This window comes from Cnephaeus nilssonii, assembly GCF_951640355.1.
Source record: "Cnephaeus nilssonii genome assembly, chromosome: 6".
NCBI classification, from domain to species: Eukaryota; Metazoa; Chordata; class Mammalia; order Chiroptera; family Vespertilionidae; genus Cnephaeus; species Cnephaeus nilssonii.
Window position 1 is genome coordinate 48,949,418 of NC_137077.1, and position 16,178 is coordinate 48,965,595.

Below are 16,178 nucleotides of genomic sequence, written 5' to 3' on the forward strand. Positions count from 1 at the left end.
TAGAACCAAAGACTCTCAGAGGCCATCCATCTGAACTCTCTACTGATTTGCACTGTTACTTTCACAATTTAAAGGTTAATAGTCTCTCACAAGCATCTTTTTTCTCTGTAAAATGTAACCTTAAGTTTTGCTGATATGTGATTTGATCCCTGTAGGCACATACCATTCATTTTGAAAGTGTAAACATGTAGAAAAACAGGACCCAGTATGTACACGCTCAGCACCAATTTAGCATATAATGAACAATATTGTGAGCAGTGCGTATACTCTGCTCTTTGCTGTGCCCTAGATGACCTGGATATTTCTACTGTACTCTGGACATATTGCCTAGTCTGTCATTATTGTCCTTCAGACTGATAGAAGGCAATGTTCTTGCAATTAATTCTACACAGAGATGCATACAGATGAATGAAGCCTCGTGTGGTGACCTACCAGTGTTCTCCAAGGACTAAATGCTAAACCTCAGAAACTAGAGCAGCCATCCTTTTGTCAACAGACCTCCAAGGGCCTCAGGACAGGAGATAGGAGATATTCATCTCTGCCCAATTTTACTGGATTTCAGCTCTTTATGTTGCTGCCAAGATGAGTCTTCTGAGTCCTGGCCTTTTCCCCCTGGACAACTTTATCATGTTGTATATCTCAATAAACAGTTTGGTTCTTACCTGGGAATATCTATCCTAGATAAGCAAAATTATCACTCACGCCCAACCCACTGGCCCTTTCTCCTGCCTTTCTGGAACTTCCAGTAGTGTCATATATAAATGAAGGGTTCATTTCACAAAGAGAATCAATTTCCTAGGAGATGAGGTCAGTGAAAGCCCTGCAGAGAAAAGGCTTGAACTTGGTTTTGCCAGATGAATGGGTGGGGCATTCCAAGCAGCTCAAGGAGGGCCTTGGACAGCTGGGGGCCTGTATTCCCAGCAGTTTCCCCACCCTTCTAATACCCATGGAGTATCACTCCCAGCAGTGATTCTGAGTGCTAAAGGACTGGGATGCCTTCTAGGAGAGGTATTAAAATACAGGCAGTAGGCCTTTATTTGGGGGGACGGGGGGGTGTGTGTGGCATGCAGCCTTCTCTCCATTATAACAGAAGAGATCCTCTGAAGGTTTTAAAATAAAATAGCAGGATTCAATCTTAGAAAAATGTCTTCTAAATACAAACATGTAGCCTGGCTGGTGTGGCTCAGTGGTTGAGCATCAACCCATGAACCAAGAGGTTCCTGGTTCGATTCCCAGTCAGGGCACATGCCTGGGTTTTGGGCTTGATTCCCGGTGGGGGGTATGCAGGAGGCAGCTGATCAATGTGTCTCTCTCACTGATGTTTCTATCTATCCCTCTCCTTCTCTAAAATTAATAAGTATATATTAAAAGAAAATATATAAACATGTATTTTCAGTTCCCTAACGGACATATCTACTAGAAAGTCCTGCAAGTTCTCAAATATTTGTATGAGATACCCAAAAATCTGCACATAAAGCATACAATTTGATCAGTTTTGACACATGTATACATGTAATAAACTATCACAATAAAAATTAAGAACATTTTTATCACCCCAAAAGTTTCCTTGTACTTTTTTTTTGGTTATAAATGTTTTCATTGATATCAGAGAGAGGGAGAGGGAGAGACAGAAACATCAATGATGAGAATTATTGATTGGCTGCCTCCTGCACACCCCCCACTTGGGATGGAGCCCACAACCTGGGCATGTACCCTGACCAGGAATCGAACTGTGACCTCCTGGTTCAACCATTGAGCACACTGGCTGGGCTCCTTGTACTTCTTTGTAACCCGCCGTCCTTACTACCATCCCCACAATGGTCTTTTACCTGTCATTGTAGACACTAACATGCCTCCCCTCAAACTGGGCCCGTCAGGTACTTTCTCCAGGGAACCTGGATCTGCAAAGGACACAGTGGCAGATGGTGGCTGAAGCTGTCTTCTGATGACAACTGCCTAGAGGGGCAATCCACACATTCCTGCCACAGATATCTGTGGGCTGGTTCTTGCCTTCTGCAGCTTGTTTGTTCTTTCAGTTCTATGAGCTGCCTGATATCCTTTATTGCTTAATTGTGTCTGTTGCTTGCAAACATAGAACCCACATACAATGCATTTCCTCCTACATTTCAGGGAATGGCACCATCAAATTCTAGTCTTTCAAGCCTAACCTAGAATAATTCCTTAAAAGTTGAGTCTTTATCATGTGTCTTCTTCTAACACATTGCTAAATCCTGCCCATTCTTCTCCCTGCTCAATATTCTGTCTCTATAAAATTCTTACGTGTTCTACTCATTATTTCTCTAGTACCTAGTACAGTGCTTGGCACTGAGCAGGTACTCAATAAATGCTTGCTGAATGATTGAACAAAAGGTGATATTGCCCATCACCCTTAGAAACAAAAAACAGACAGATTTACATGTGTCCGTGTTTATCAGGGTGGTAATACTTCAAAGTTAGCTTTTAATGTATCACAGAAGCAAGTGATACAGCTGAACCCAGGACTCTTGACTCCCAATTCCATGCCATTTCCATTATATTATTGTACTTTGTACCCTTTTCCTTTACTTGGAGTTCCATTTCTTCTTCCATCCTGCAGATCCTTTCTTCACCAAGTACCAGACTATTAACACTAGATATAACTCTAAAATGTAACCCCTTTCCAAGGGTATTAGCTTATTAACCAAGGGTAGGGGGCAGGTGCATGCAGTAGAGTATCTAGATTGAGGAACCTGTGGTCCATGGCATCATCAAATAGTTAAAGCCGGAAGGTCAAGTGAGCTGGAGGTCATGGATGTGACTAAAGCTTTCTGAACCCAGGGTAGAATCAATAACCTTGCCCAAGCGGAGAACAGTGTGCTGGACTGGGCCAACCTCCCTATGTCAAACAAAGACTCCATACATAGAATAAAGCTTTATTTAACAATCTGAAAATATGTTCTTTTGGCTGTAAGTCTTGAAAAATGAGTGGTAAATCCAAGATTTGTTTCCTGTTCTCTGAGTATGTGTGGTTGTGTGTATGCATCCATAGATGCTTTTTGCTTGTTATAGTCATTTTAGCCCCTTTATTTAATATATAAAGTTTTATTACATAACAATGCTAAAATCTGAATTAAATATTCCCTGAGCCTAACAATCTCGTCTCCCAAGCCTGCCTGCCTCCCTCCCTCCCCTAAGTCTGCTCCTCAGCCTCCATTAATGCTAGGTCTTTAGAGACAACCAGCATCCACTTTGAGAACTTATAAATGAATGTTAGACCTTAAGTCTCTACGACTTATATACCCTCTAGCTGAAGAGTTTCTCTGGGAGAGGTACATATGTGGGAGGTCTTGGCAGTTGCTCTTCAGAGTTGTGCACTTTGAATTGTAGACACCTGGAAAGTAAACATGATTGCATTAGATGCTCACCTGCCCTCCCACCAACCACTCAAGGAAGGTAAAAACTCAATTTGCTTCTATCAAACTATACTTCATGTCATGCACTATTGAGGGAAGTGAAGCTGGTTGTTGGGATTCTTGTCAAAACTTTTTGCAGATATTGGTCATTGCATCTGTCTTCATCTCTTTATGGGATTCACAGGAGAAATTGCCTTTTCATCTTAGTAGCAGGAGTTGTTTGAAGGAATGGCATCATGAATTGGGTGAACTGATCAGATTTTTCTCTTCTTGGATGTTTAGAAAGTCTGGGACCAATTTTGTGATCCATCCTTAATAAGTTTATTTCATAGAAGGTATTTTTCTATTTGCCTAATTCATCGCTCCATTTTATGTCACTGTCATTATTTCTGAGTTACTTTGCTATATTTTATGTGTGTTTATGTATTTGCCTTTTTGTATTTAACTTTTTGAAATAAGTTCAGAAAAAACTAAATAAGTACTTGGGAGATAGGGCTATGGTGAGAGGTCAAGAGGTTCAAGGCCAAGTGTTGGGAAATGGACACCCCAAACCCACAATGTCCCAGTTTACTCTTGGTTCCCCTGTTCCCATCTGCTTGACTTTGCTCTAAGGATATTGTTCACTGCTGGGTTCCCTTAGCAGCCATGGTGAAGATTCTAATCTAGTCAAACTTCTGTCCACTCCCAATGACCAATCTTACCACCCATCTTGGTCTCTGTGTATCTGTCCACCTTACCTTTTCTTGACGCTCAGGTGCTTTGACGTTGCTGTCTTCCGGAACCACAGAGGCATGAAGCTGGAGACCTTGGCTCTATAAAAAGAAGAGTTCGGCCAGTGAGAGGTGGCTCAACCTCCCCAGCCTCTCAGCTTAGGGGGTCTTCTGTGCCTTACACTCTACAGGGTCATAGACAATATAAAGAGTAAACATACAATGTTGGTTCACTACAGCCTGATGGCACGAGGAAAGGCTTTCCTGTCATCCTCTTTCACAGGCCAAGAAACCAAGATTCAGAGGGTGAAATGACTTGCTGAGACAGGTACCCAGGTCTTTGGGCTCCAAAGTTGTTTCCATAATCAAACACTGTAATTTGTGTGACATGCATCAGTATGTATGTCTATGTGGGAGTCTGTGAGGATATAAATATAGGTCTTAACACTACCTACCACTTTTAGACTGTCCTCAAGAATACACTGCAGTTAACACACTGAGATGATCCTAACCTATGGCAGTTAGGAGAGGCAAGTGGTATAATGGTTTCTTTGGGAAAAGTTCTAGGTTCTGCAGTAGGAACCCCAAGTGTGAAAAGCTCTGTCTAGGACAGTGGTTCTCAACCTTCCTAATGCCGCGACCCTTTAATACAGTTCCTCATGTTGTGGTGACCCCCAACCATAAAATTATTTTCGTTGCTACTTCATAACTGTAATTTTGCTACTGTTATGAATTGTAATGTAAATATCTGTGTTTTCCGATGGTCTTAGGCTCTACAGCAGCGGTTCTCAACCTGTGGGTCGCGACCCACAGGTTGAGAACCACTAGCAGGGTCGCGACCCACAGGTTGAGAACCACTAGCAGGGTCGCCTAAGACCATCAGAAAACACAGATATTTACATTACAATTCATAACAGTAGCAAAATTACAGTTATGAAGTAGCAACGAAAATAATTTTATGGTTGGGGGTCACCACAACATGAGGAACTGTATTAAAGGGTCGCGGCATTAAAAAGGTTGAGAACCACTGGTCTAGGAGCTGCTAAGCCAGGAGAAGACCTTGGAACTCTACAATTAAGAATTTATTTTTAATTGAAATTTAATTCACACACCATAAAATTCACCCTTTTAAAGTAGAACCAATTTCTATCAGTATGACAGCTACTTGAAATTTTCTGATTTTTCCTTTTAGGAAATATTTTCTTATTCTCTCCTTTGATTTCAGGCCAGGAATTACCTGAAAGGTAATACTACCTCCCAGAAAGTTATCATTCTCTCACAGGTATTTTAAATGCTAAGCAAGAACAAATTTTCTCATAGTGATCTTTTTTAATTGTGATCCATTTTATATGTGATATGTCCATAATTCTGCTTGAGAGAAAATATGATTTATGATGTATCTGCAAGGGAAGTAAACAGATCTAGTATGACAAAGGCTTCAGAGGATTGATGTCACTGATAGGCTAGGATCTAAGATGCTCTAGTTGCTCAATTCCATAGGAAAAATAGGTTTCCTTAGTTGATGACCAAAGCAATCCCACAGGAAAGGCTGTGAGTCAACACTATAATTGTCAAAAAACAAAACAACCGTAACACTATAATTCTCAAATATAAGGAGGTAGCCTCAGGGGAAAGGAGGTTGTGTCCTGTACCTCTTTCCAAAGGAGAACAGTGTTATTAGTCTGTTCCTCAATATAGACAGCAACATCTTGGTCCCCATAATCTCCCTTTCAATAAGATTACTCCAAGAATGAAAACTTGTTTTATTATTCATCAGAGCCAAACAGCTCACATTATTGCTGCCTCCATACTAAAGTCATATATTACAAAGTCAAATATAAATTAATTTTGGATTTTCCATATTGTTGAGTTCCTCTTCACAGTGCAGAAATGTCAGAAGTGGCTATACTTGATTCGAAATCCCACAATTACCCTGTGCTTCTTCACTATCCATATGCCCCACATCTCTCTCAATCAGCATAGTGACCTCACACCAGAAACCAGCCAAGAGAAAGTTTAATAACTTGCTCTGTTAGGACCTTCAATACCTCATGTGAATCAAGTCTCAGGGCATAATAATGTTGATGACTTAGATTTTAGTACCTCAGGGGAGTCAGCCAAGATAAGCTTATTTTTCTCTTCTTTGTCTTCCATCTTACTTGCCTTGTCAGATTCTGAAAAAACCTGTAGATTAAAGAGGACAATGTAGAAGGAAGTTCCAAACCTTCTCACCCTGGATGCCACCCTGGTACCCGTCGTTCATGTTAACTCCCCTCAGATAGCAGGAGGCTCCCAAGGTATCATGGTCAACCTTCCTTAGGCATAGGCAGTAATAGGATAGTGTCATCTGAGGGGTACCAGAAATCTCATACTCCCAGATAGCCACATGGTTCGTGCCCTGGCCTCCTTCATTGCCCCAATGTCACCTTCTCTGGCCACTCTGATTAAAATCGCAATTCAGCCCCAATTCCCTGTGCCTTCCCCTACTTAATTTTCCTCCATATCTTTTATCACCACTAATTATAATTTTACTTATTTGTTCTGTTTTGTATTCATCTCCCCTCCTCCACTAGGATATAAGATGCAGGAAGGCAGGGAATTTTATGCTTTGTTCACTGTAATACCCCACTTCCTAGAAAAGTGCCTGGTACATAGTAAGGACTCAATAAGTAATTGTGGAATGCATGAATGAATGAATCTTGGTACCATATAGTCAGATGTCTCACCGAAATCCTCCCTGTAAGGAACCTGACAGATGATCATTTATCTTAGCTTTTAACATCAAGGAAGGAGAACTATTTGTCAAAGTGGCCCATCACATTTTGTTGTTTGGAAGGCCCTTGTGTCCCCTTTCTCATATATATATAATATCTCATATATATGTAATATATATATATATATATGTATATATGTGTGAATACACACACACACACATATTTTATTGATTTCAGAGAGGAAAGTAGAGGAAGAGAAGCACAGAAACATCATTGATAAGGGAGAATCACTGATGGGCTACCTCCTGTATGCCTCCTACTGGGGATTGACCTACAACCCGGGCATGTACCCTGATGGAATCAACTGTGACCTCCTGGTTCATGGGTTGATGTTAAACCACTGAACCACACTGGCCGGGCGCCCCTATATTTAAAAAATATTTTTCCATACCATTTTTTAACAGAGATAATTGCTAAAAGTTCCCCTTGTATTGATTCAAAATGTACTTTAAAACAATCTTTATACATAGGGCCTAGTTCTGCCCTCAGGAATCTCATAGAATACATCAAATCTCTCTGTGATAGCCTTTCCATCTGAATGGAATATGACTTGGATTGCTAGATTCTTCACAGACCTGCTTGTTCTCCAAAGGGACTGTGTCTCTATTTTAACACAATTATTTTCTCATCCACATTCTCATCTTTCAAAAGCCCATCTTTTTTACTTTCCTTCCTCTCTGAGTTCCTTCTTCTATTTCTTATCAATGAAATGATTCTTTGCTAATTTGGTTGAGGTCTATTTACCACAGTCACAAGTATGACAAAGTGAAGTGAGACCCTCTTCCCTACCCACTATTCAAAAAAGTTAAAGCTCAGGATGTCAGTTGTAGATTCTTTATTGGAACTCCCCAAACTTGTAGTAAAAAAAGAAAATCAGTAGAAACCTTTCATAATAATATTAGAGATAAGCCCTTTGTAGAAGTCAAATACCCTAACAGTGCAGATCACTAAATTAATTGCTCTGGAGATGTGAAACAATCCCCAGAACAAAAAACAAAAACAAAACAAAAACAAAAGGTAGTCAAGAGTATCCTTGAGACTGTAATATGACAAAATCTGATTAACTATGGGACAACCTGGACATAGTAAAGATGATCTATAGGAAGGTTATAAAAGAGAATAGAGACTTAATCAGATGCACTCTCACCTGAGGGATCACCGAGGTGGGGGAAGTACAAAGATCTGGGTTCAGATTGGCGGTGTTTTCCTTTTCTCTGTCCTCAGGAGTTCTTACTGGCTTCTGTGGTGGCTGTGGATCAAGAGAAACCTCCAAAGTGGCCCTAGAACTAGGACTTGGAGTCCCAGCCCCCAAGGAGGCCCTGGGGCTGGTGGGTGAACCCTGTTCAGAGGCTGCAGGACTGGAGGGTATGTTCCCCGAGGAGGTTCTAGCTCTGGGTGGAGGAGGCCTATTAGGGGGTGCTGAGGTCCTCTGGACAGGGGCTCTCTTCTTTGGTTGTTCAGACCCTTCACTTGAGGTTCGGGTTCGGAGGACAACTTCTGGGAGAGATGCAGGCTGTTCTGACGGGATTAGGGCTCTGCCTGGGGGTGGATCTGGGGAGCCAGGGAAAACTTCCTCCTGGGACTCGACACCCTCAGTGGGCTGGGTAGGAGAGGGCTGGGCCTGGGTAGGGCCATTGCAGGTCGGCAGAGGCTCTTCCTCCTCAGAGGAGTTGGCTTCAGCCTCTTCTTTCTCTATTTCCTTTTCTTTTAAGGGCTCTTCTTTCATCTCAGAGTTGTCTTCTCCCTGAGCTGGATCCGATGTTAGCTCTTCTTCACTTGCTGAGATGGAGTCCCTCTCACTTGACAAGGAAAGTGTTGAGGGACTGGTAGGTGAGGTAGGAGGGCTGGAGACTGTAGATGTTCGAACTGGGGAAGAGATGACTAAAGAGCGTCTGCTGCTGCTAAAAAATGAAGGACATTCAGATTCAGAAGAGAGAGGAAAAAAAAGAAGTCTTATTGGGTATTTTTAAGTACCCCCAAATAATGATGCATGCTATAGAATAACAGAATAAATTAATTTAAAATGATACTAGAAAGCTTGTATAATTTGCAATAATGCTTATGTTATCAAGTAGAGTGTAAAAGGCTGTATCAAAATCTCAATTATTTAAAAATATATAAAGAAAAAGAAACCAGAAAGTAACAAGAACATACTAACAAAATATTTTCTCTGGGGAAAAGATTCGTGGGTGATATGCAGTTGATCTTCATGGATTCTGCATTTGCAAATTCACCGACTCCCTAAAATTTACTTGTAACCCAAAATCAATACTTGTGATGCTTTCATGGTCATTCACGGACATACGCAAGTTGTGAAAAATCAGTGCCTGACAACACTTTCTCAGCTGAGGTCTAACAAGGAAACATTCTACCTTCTTGTTTCAGCTCTCACATTGTAGTTATGTTCTTCTGCCATATTTTTCACACTGCTGTACTTTTGTTAGTGGTTTTTCTGGTTAAAATGGCCTCCTAGTATAGTGCTAAAGTGCTAAGAACAAAAGGACTGTGATGTGCCTTACAGAGAAAATATGTATGTTATAAGCTTTGTTCAGACATGAGTTATATAATTCTGTGGGCTGTGAGTTCAATGTTAATGAATCAACAACATATATTAAATAAGTTGTCTTTAAACAGAAACATACAGAAGACAAGGTTATGTACTGATCAGTTGATGAAAATGTTGGGACCAGGGGCTCACAGAAACCTAACCCTGTGTTTCCCCTGGGAGCAGTGGTTCAGTATTCACGAATTTAGTGCTTATGGTGACTTTATAGAACATAACTACCATAAGTAAAAAATTTAACTGTAACACGTATCAAGTAGGCTGGATACTGTGTTAAGTGCTTCTACAGCCAGCATTAGCTTAACTCCTCACCTCCTTAAGTGCCTCCTATGTATTGTACACCAAGTGATTAAGTAACTCACAAGTATTTCCTTGACAGGTGCCAACTATGTGTTGTGCCCTGAGCACAAGGATGGGATATGGGGATAGGAAGAGAAAGAGGTGAAAGAAAGTTCCTTCTAAGGGAGTTTCTGATATGACATAAGCTGAGTGATATAAGGTTCTTTCTAGCACTACAATTCTAGAGGTCAGTAGGTGAAGGCCCAGGACACAGCAAGAAAACACCAGATTTCCCTACAAGGTTCGGAGGCATCTTGATGTAGGTAATCGTAAGTCTTAGATGAATGAACAATTAGAGAGAACTATGGTTTTCAATATTGGAAAGAGAATTTTTTGATCAAAGGGATTTCTCATAGGAAGTCTACTTTGGCTCTTTCGTGATTCTTTTTAATAGTTTGTAACTAATTGCTAAATGAGAAGTTCAAGCAACAGATGTGAGCCCTATTCTTTTTCAGATTTCAAGCTCAATTTCATCACCTCTTTAAAGCCTTCTCCGGCTGTCTGTACATTGGCAATTACTTATCTCTCTGGCATTCCTACCAGTCTCATTAGGCACTTTGTACGTGCGAAAGTTTAAATTGTTCCTTATCTCCGTATGCACATTTTCTGTCCTTTCAACTTTTTGTAAATCACTTCAGGGAAATAACAAATCTGTGTCTTTGGATCCCTAATTCTCAGCATAAAACTTGACCATAGAGGGAACGTAATTAGACTTCCTGAATAAAGGCTTCCAAATAAGAAACGGATCACATTCTGAGGGACCAGTGAATTGCTTATACTTACCAGCATAAAGAATGTATGATGGCAATTGACACCACACAAAAAAAGAGAGAAAAAAGTGGAAAATCAATCCATAACAGATTGAGAAAGAATATTTGCAATGCATATCATTAAAGAATTAATATCCAGAATATTTTTTAACCCCCCAAAAGTTCATATAACTAAAATATTTTAAAAAGGGTATAGAGCCCGGCTAGTGTGGCTCAGTGATTGAGCATTGACCCATGAACCAATAGGTCACAGGTTTGATTCCTGGTCAGGGCACATGCCCGGGTTACGGCTCAATCTCCAGTAGGGGGCGTGCAGGAGGCAGCCAGTCAATGATCCTCTCATCATTGATGTTTCTACCTCTCCCTCCCTCTCCCTTTCTCTCTCTTAAAAAAAAAAAAAATCAATATAAAGGGTAAACAATCCAAATGAAAAAATTGAAAAAAGGATAAACAGGAGACTTACAGAACAGGAATCTTAAATGGCTAATAATGTGAAAAGATGTTCAAGCTCATTAGCAACTGTGGAGATCTCAATTAAAACTGCAAGAAAATTATATTTCGTACCCATTAGGTTGAAAATTAAATATGATAATGATGTTACATATGGCAAGAAAATGGAGCAATGGGGGCTTTTATTTACTGCTGGTGGATTGTAAATGGAAACAATCACTCTAAAGAACAATTTGGCAATGGCAGTATGAGTAAGGCTGTAGAAGCCCAAATGCACAGACTCTGTGGCTCAGCAATGCCACTCCCTGTACACACCCTAAGGGAACTCCTGATAATATTCACAAGGAGAAATGTAAAATGTGTTCACTGTAACATTATTTGTAATAGCAAAAACTAGAAAACAATCCAAATATTCATTAGCAGGAGGAGAGATAAATTGTGAACTAGCCATACAACAGCATCTATAACAGTGTGGAAAGAACAGAGCTAGCAACATGGAACAACAAGAATAAATAAATCTCACAAACAATACTCAGAACAAAAGAAGTTGCAAAAAAATACAGTATAATTCTTTTTATATGGTTTCAAAACATGCAAAACAATATTTTTTGTGTGTATATGTGTGTATAATAAAAGTAAAAAGAATGCAGGGGGATAATAAATACTAAATTTAAGATAGTGATGACCTTTGGTGGAAAGTGAGTGGGGAAGGGATACTGGTCGCTTCAATTATATATATAACTAGAGGCCTGGTGTACGAAATTCTCATGGGTAGGGTCCTTAGGCCTGGCTGGTGATCGGGGCCGATTGGGGCCTCCCAGCTGCCGGCCTGGGCCTTCCTTCGTTCCACGCCACCCCTGGTGGTCAGTGTACATCATAGCGAGCGATAGAACTCTCGGTCTCCCAGTCAAACTCCCACGGGGACACTTTGCATATTAACCTTTTATATATATAGATTATATATATAGATAGTTGTTTTCTTAAGTTTGGTGGTAGGTATCTGGCTATTTGTTGTCTTACTCTTTATACTACAGTTATAGCTGAAATATTTCATAACAGGTAAAAGAATTTATATAGGGGTGTAACCACAGACAATATCATGCACATAAGCACACAGGAATGGCCAGGATTTGGGATGGAAGACGAGACTGTTGAATATGTTCACATACCGGACAAGTGAAACAAGAGTCTCAGAAATTGCTCACCTTGATAGTCCCTTCACCACAAAGACTTTGTTGGAATGTTGCTTCTCCAGTTTGCTCATCACTTCGTAGAGATTGTGGTTCAGCTAGAGCCAGCAAGAGAGAAGGAGATGCTAGCCATATGGAACCTGAGACTGGCATATCCCTTCTCTACTTTCTTTCAGACAGCTCCCCCAAATAAAACCTTCCCACCCTTAATTGTAAAACTCCTCTTCATTTCTTTGGCAGGGTCCTGTCCCACCACCCCTTCTTCCTTGACTTCCTTCTAAGTGATGCCTCTTCCATCAGACTGGCAGCTTTTAAGGCTGGGTCCTTGATGTTTGAGATTCTAGCTTCTCAGGTGAAAACTCACTGTAATATTAACTAGGCAAATCATAATTTAGCCAAAATAACTGTGGAGCGGAACATGTATGCATGTGGATGTGAATGTAGTTGATGACAGCTAAGAGTCTTGGAATCCCAGGACTAGAAAAGAGACTTGGAATCCCAGGACTAGAATCCCATGAGGTCAGGTTCTGTGCCTGCCCATCACTGAGTAGGATTGGCCCTAGTCAAGACCAATGAACTACCAGAGAAACTGACTTGTGCTTAAACACTGTCCTCCTGGTTCTGTAGCAACCAAAGATAGATATTTCACAACTTAGTTCCCCATTTCAGCTGTTCCTTCCGTAGGCCTAACCTCCTTTATTCATCTGAAGTTCAAGTTTCAATCCTATTATTCACTTAACAGGGATGGAAAGGACCCTCTGATATGTATATATATGATTTAATATGGTCAACACAGTTAATCAAGTGCTTTTGTTTCATCATGAGAAAAGGGTAAAAATCTGTAGTGCTGATATGGATACTTAACCCTTTGCACTCGCTTGCTTTTTTCTTCGATTCCTTTATTCTACTCAGGATTTAATTTTTTAAATACCCCAGATTTTACAAAGTGCGGCAGTAGAATAAAAAACTGGAGTTTCTTTTCATACAAACTTACTTATTTGGATTTTTTTATATTTCAAATTATTGATACATTCAAAGAGTAATTTTAATCTCGACATCCGAGTGCAAAAGGTTAATGATTCTGTAAATTAGGACAACTTTCATATTTACTAGAAAAATCCACTGAGATGTCTAAATTGACCACCTATGTCTCACCTTGCTCATCTCCCTGTAGAAGACGTCCTTCAAGTTGGAAATGTTTTGAAAGATGGTCACATAACAGCCAATACGACTATCAGGGGGCAAAACAACAAACATACAGGTGAAGGGTTGGTAAAGAAAGTCTTTTTTTGAAAACACAAGGTAGGAGCTTTAGCCAAAGCCAGCCACCACCAAGGATCCTCAGAGAAAAGCACCCCACATCCTAAGACTCAGGATGTTCTGGGATCTGATTCATCAGAGCCAGCCCAGGAGCACACTTGACTCTCAGGAGTGTGAAGGCCAGAGGAGACACTCAGTCCAGGCTGACACCAAAGTGTAACAGATATCTAGCTGCACGGAGTTATCTGATTCAGGCTCTTTAGGTATTGAAGCAGACATTAAAGTGCTTTGAAGAATTTATAAAGTGCTATATAAATATAAGGACATACAAAAAAAGGGGAAATATTATATGCAAATTAAAAAAATAAATATAGGGCCATACAATTATAATAAGTAATTATTCTTTCTCATGATGCATTATTGAACTTCTATGAAGCTATATGTACATTAATGGAATTCTACTGGAAATGAATTAGGAAAATTTACATTTCAAGAAACTATTAAATTTCACTTCTATTTAAATTAAGTCACATAATGTTTTAGAATACATGTAGTTATTAAAAAGGTTCCATCATATGTAAACTAATATTAAGTGACAATATGAAATACAATGGCTGCAATTGCATTAAAGCATAGCTTGTACAGTGAAAAGAAATTAGGATACAAATAGAATTTCTGCTCAGATTTCTCTTCCAGTGTAAAAAATTTACATCTAAAGCACTTTTACCTACTGTGAAGCAAAGACATCTTCATTAATGGAAATAATCGTCCCATGATTTATTTACGTAAATCTGGATGGTCACAAACCACGCTTGTTTAAAACAATACATCCTTGTGGCATGAAACCAGATACTCTTACTATGCATGATGACAGCACTTTACTTGCAAGCTCTTTCCTATTCAGCAAGCATCTTGTCTTTAAAGCTGGAAAAGCTGGCTGGGCAAGGATGGTTATCTCTGTATTGCATATGAAGAAACCAGTGTCTAGAGGGATAATATTGCCTAATATTACACAGCAAGTTAGTAGGCAGGATGAGGCTACAACCTACTCTTGGATGCTTTTTTTTATGAGGTGACAGCACTTTCCAGAATCTTAGTCATTACCTATTATAAAGAACAGGTAGCTCCTCTAGTAGTTCTTGGTTCAGATCTTCAAACACAAGCTGGGCTTTGTTGAACTCTTCATCTGCCTGGTTGGTAAAAGAGACAGTTCCCCTCAATTCTGAACCCCAGGATAGACGCTGCTGCTTGTATCCTTTCAGGGACTAGGCTTACTTGGAACCATGCCTCTCCTTCTCAGACCCGTGCCCTCCCCAGCCTTGACTCTCTGGCTATCCTTAGAGCATCGGTGTCAGAAACGGGGACTTCCTTCAGGACACTGGATGTTGAATTTATCATTTCCTAAACCCAGCACGACTGGGGAGGCTTTACTAGGCTTTTTTAAAAAAAATTTTTTTTTTACCTTGGCAATCTTGGCCTCATCTTTCTTCTTGGCATTCTGCACCGCCTCCAGGTGGTGTCGGGCACTGTCATAATCCACGAGTTTCCGACCCCGCTTGGCAATTCTTTCCTAACCCAGAATCATGAGAAAAAACCTTGATATTCTTCAGTGGCCAGGAAGTAGGTAACAGAGTATCAAACAGAGAGGCAAGATTCCTGGGTCCTATTATCAAATTTCAAGTTCTAATATGGTTTTGTACCCAAGGGATCGTCCTTATCTGGAAAGAACGGGAATTTTCAGGGGGAAATAAAGGGCAATCCAACACTTGGAAGCCTGCATTAAATATGAACATTTCCTACAAACTCACTATAAACTAGTTCATCCTCTGGGATAAGTGGTCTTGAGAATCCTATGAAATTGAAAGGCAGACGTTTTGGATTTTACGCCCAACACTGCCATCTATTAGCCTTGCGACCTAGGGCAAGGCCCATCTCTTTTGAAGCCTCAGTAGCCTCATTTGTCTTTTGGTGTTATTTTAAAGATCAAATGCGGAATATAAAGTGTTTTGAAAATCCTAAAGCACAATAAAAATATTATGACCACTGAGAGAGAGTCTCCTCAATCTCATGTCTCATTCTTTCAATCACAGAATTTGAAAGGATCTTAGCAGTTATTTGGTCCACGTTTCTATGCAATACATGAACTATCTCTACAATATCTAAATTAAGAAGTAGTTGGACTTCTGTTTGAACAGAGAATAGACAACCCACTATCTTATAGTATATTCCATTTTACTTCGTTTTGGGAAAACTCTATGGGAAAATTAAGGCTCCCTCTCATTTCTTCCTATTAATCTAAAATCAGTGCCTGACAGACTAGGTGATATGAATTGAATGAATCCTAATTCTGCTTTCTGGAACACCCTGAGACTCTGCCCCACACAACCTACAAGCCCACCCAAGCTCCAGGCAGCGGCTTTTGCATATGAATGGCCTTCTCTATTGCAGTTTAACCTAGCAAACTTACAACCGGGTGCAGGTTCACTTCCTTTTTAAACTAATAGACTTTCTAATATTTGCAGATAACTATTACGACTCCTTCTGCTTCTCTACAGTAAACATCTTTTAGTCTCATTAGCTGTTTCAAACAACTAAAAGGGATGCTCTAACCTGGATCTAGTTTAAAATCAGTCCAAATCTAGTTCACTGAAATCTAAGTCTAAACATAACCTCCACCCTACCTTTAACTCTCCATCTTAACCTCTTGACCAGGCGTCCTCAAACTACGGC

At 40.1% G+C, this 16,178-nt stretch overlaps 1 protein-coding gene across 4 annotated transcripts in view; it reads right to left on the bottom strand.

Moving 5' to 3' along the window:
- Positions 1-1,828: 1,828 nt before the first annotated feature.
- BIN2 (bridging integrator 2) overlaps positions 1,829-16,178 on the bottom strand; it is a 35,659-nt gene continuing 21,309 nt past the window's right edge. Inside the window, exons 6-14 of one of the 4 annotated variants that reach the window (XR_013813736.1) lie at positions 14,911-15,018; positions 14,553-14,638; positions 13,344-13,419; positions 12,204-12,286; positions 8,024-8,777; positions 6,206-6,286; positions 4,130-4,204; positions 3,280-3,370; positions 1,829-1,901 (exon numbers count right to left, since the gene is read on the bottom strand). Coding sequence is in view for 3 of the 4 variants with exons in the window: in XM_079776009.1 (XP_079632135.1) it covers positions 3,341-3,370; positions 4,130-4,204; positions 6,206-6,286; positions 8,024-8,777; positions 12,204-12,286; positions 13,344-13,419; positions 14,553-14,638; positions 14,911-15,018 (1,293 nt within the window). In the remaining variant the exon portion in view is untranslated. Of the gene's footprint in view, positions 1,902-2,896; positions 3,371-3,486; positions 3,680-4,129; positions 4,205-6,205; positions 6,287-8,023; positions 8,778-12,203; positions 12,287-13,343; positions 13,420-14,552; positions 14,639-14,910; positions 15,019-16,178 lie in introns of those variants that run through there. The other 3 variants (XM_079776010.1, XM_079776009.1, XM_079776011.1) reach the window with 3 other exon arrangements.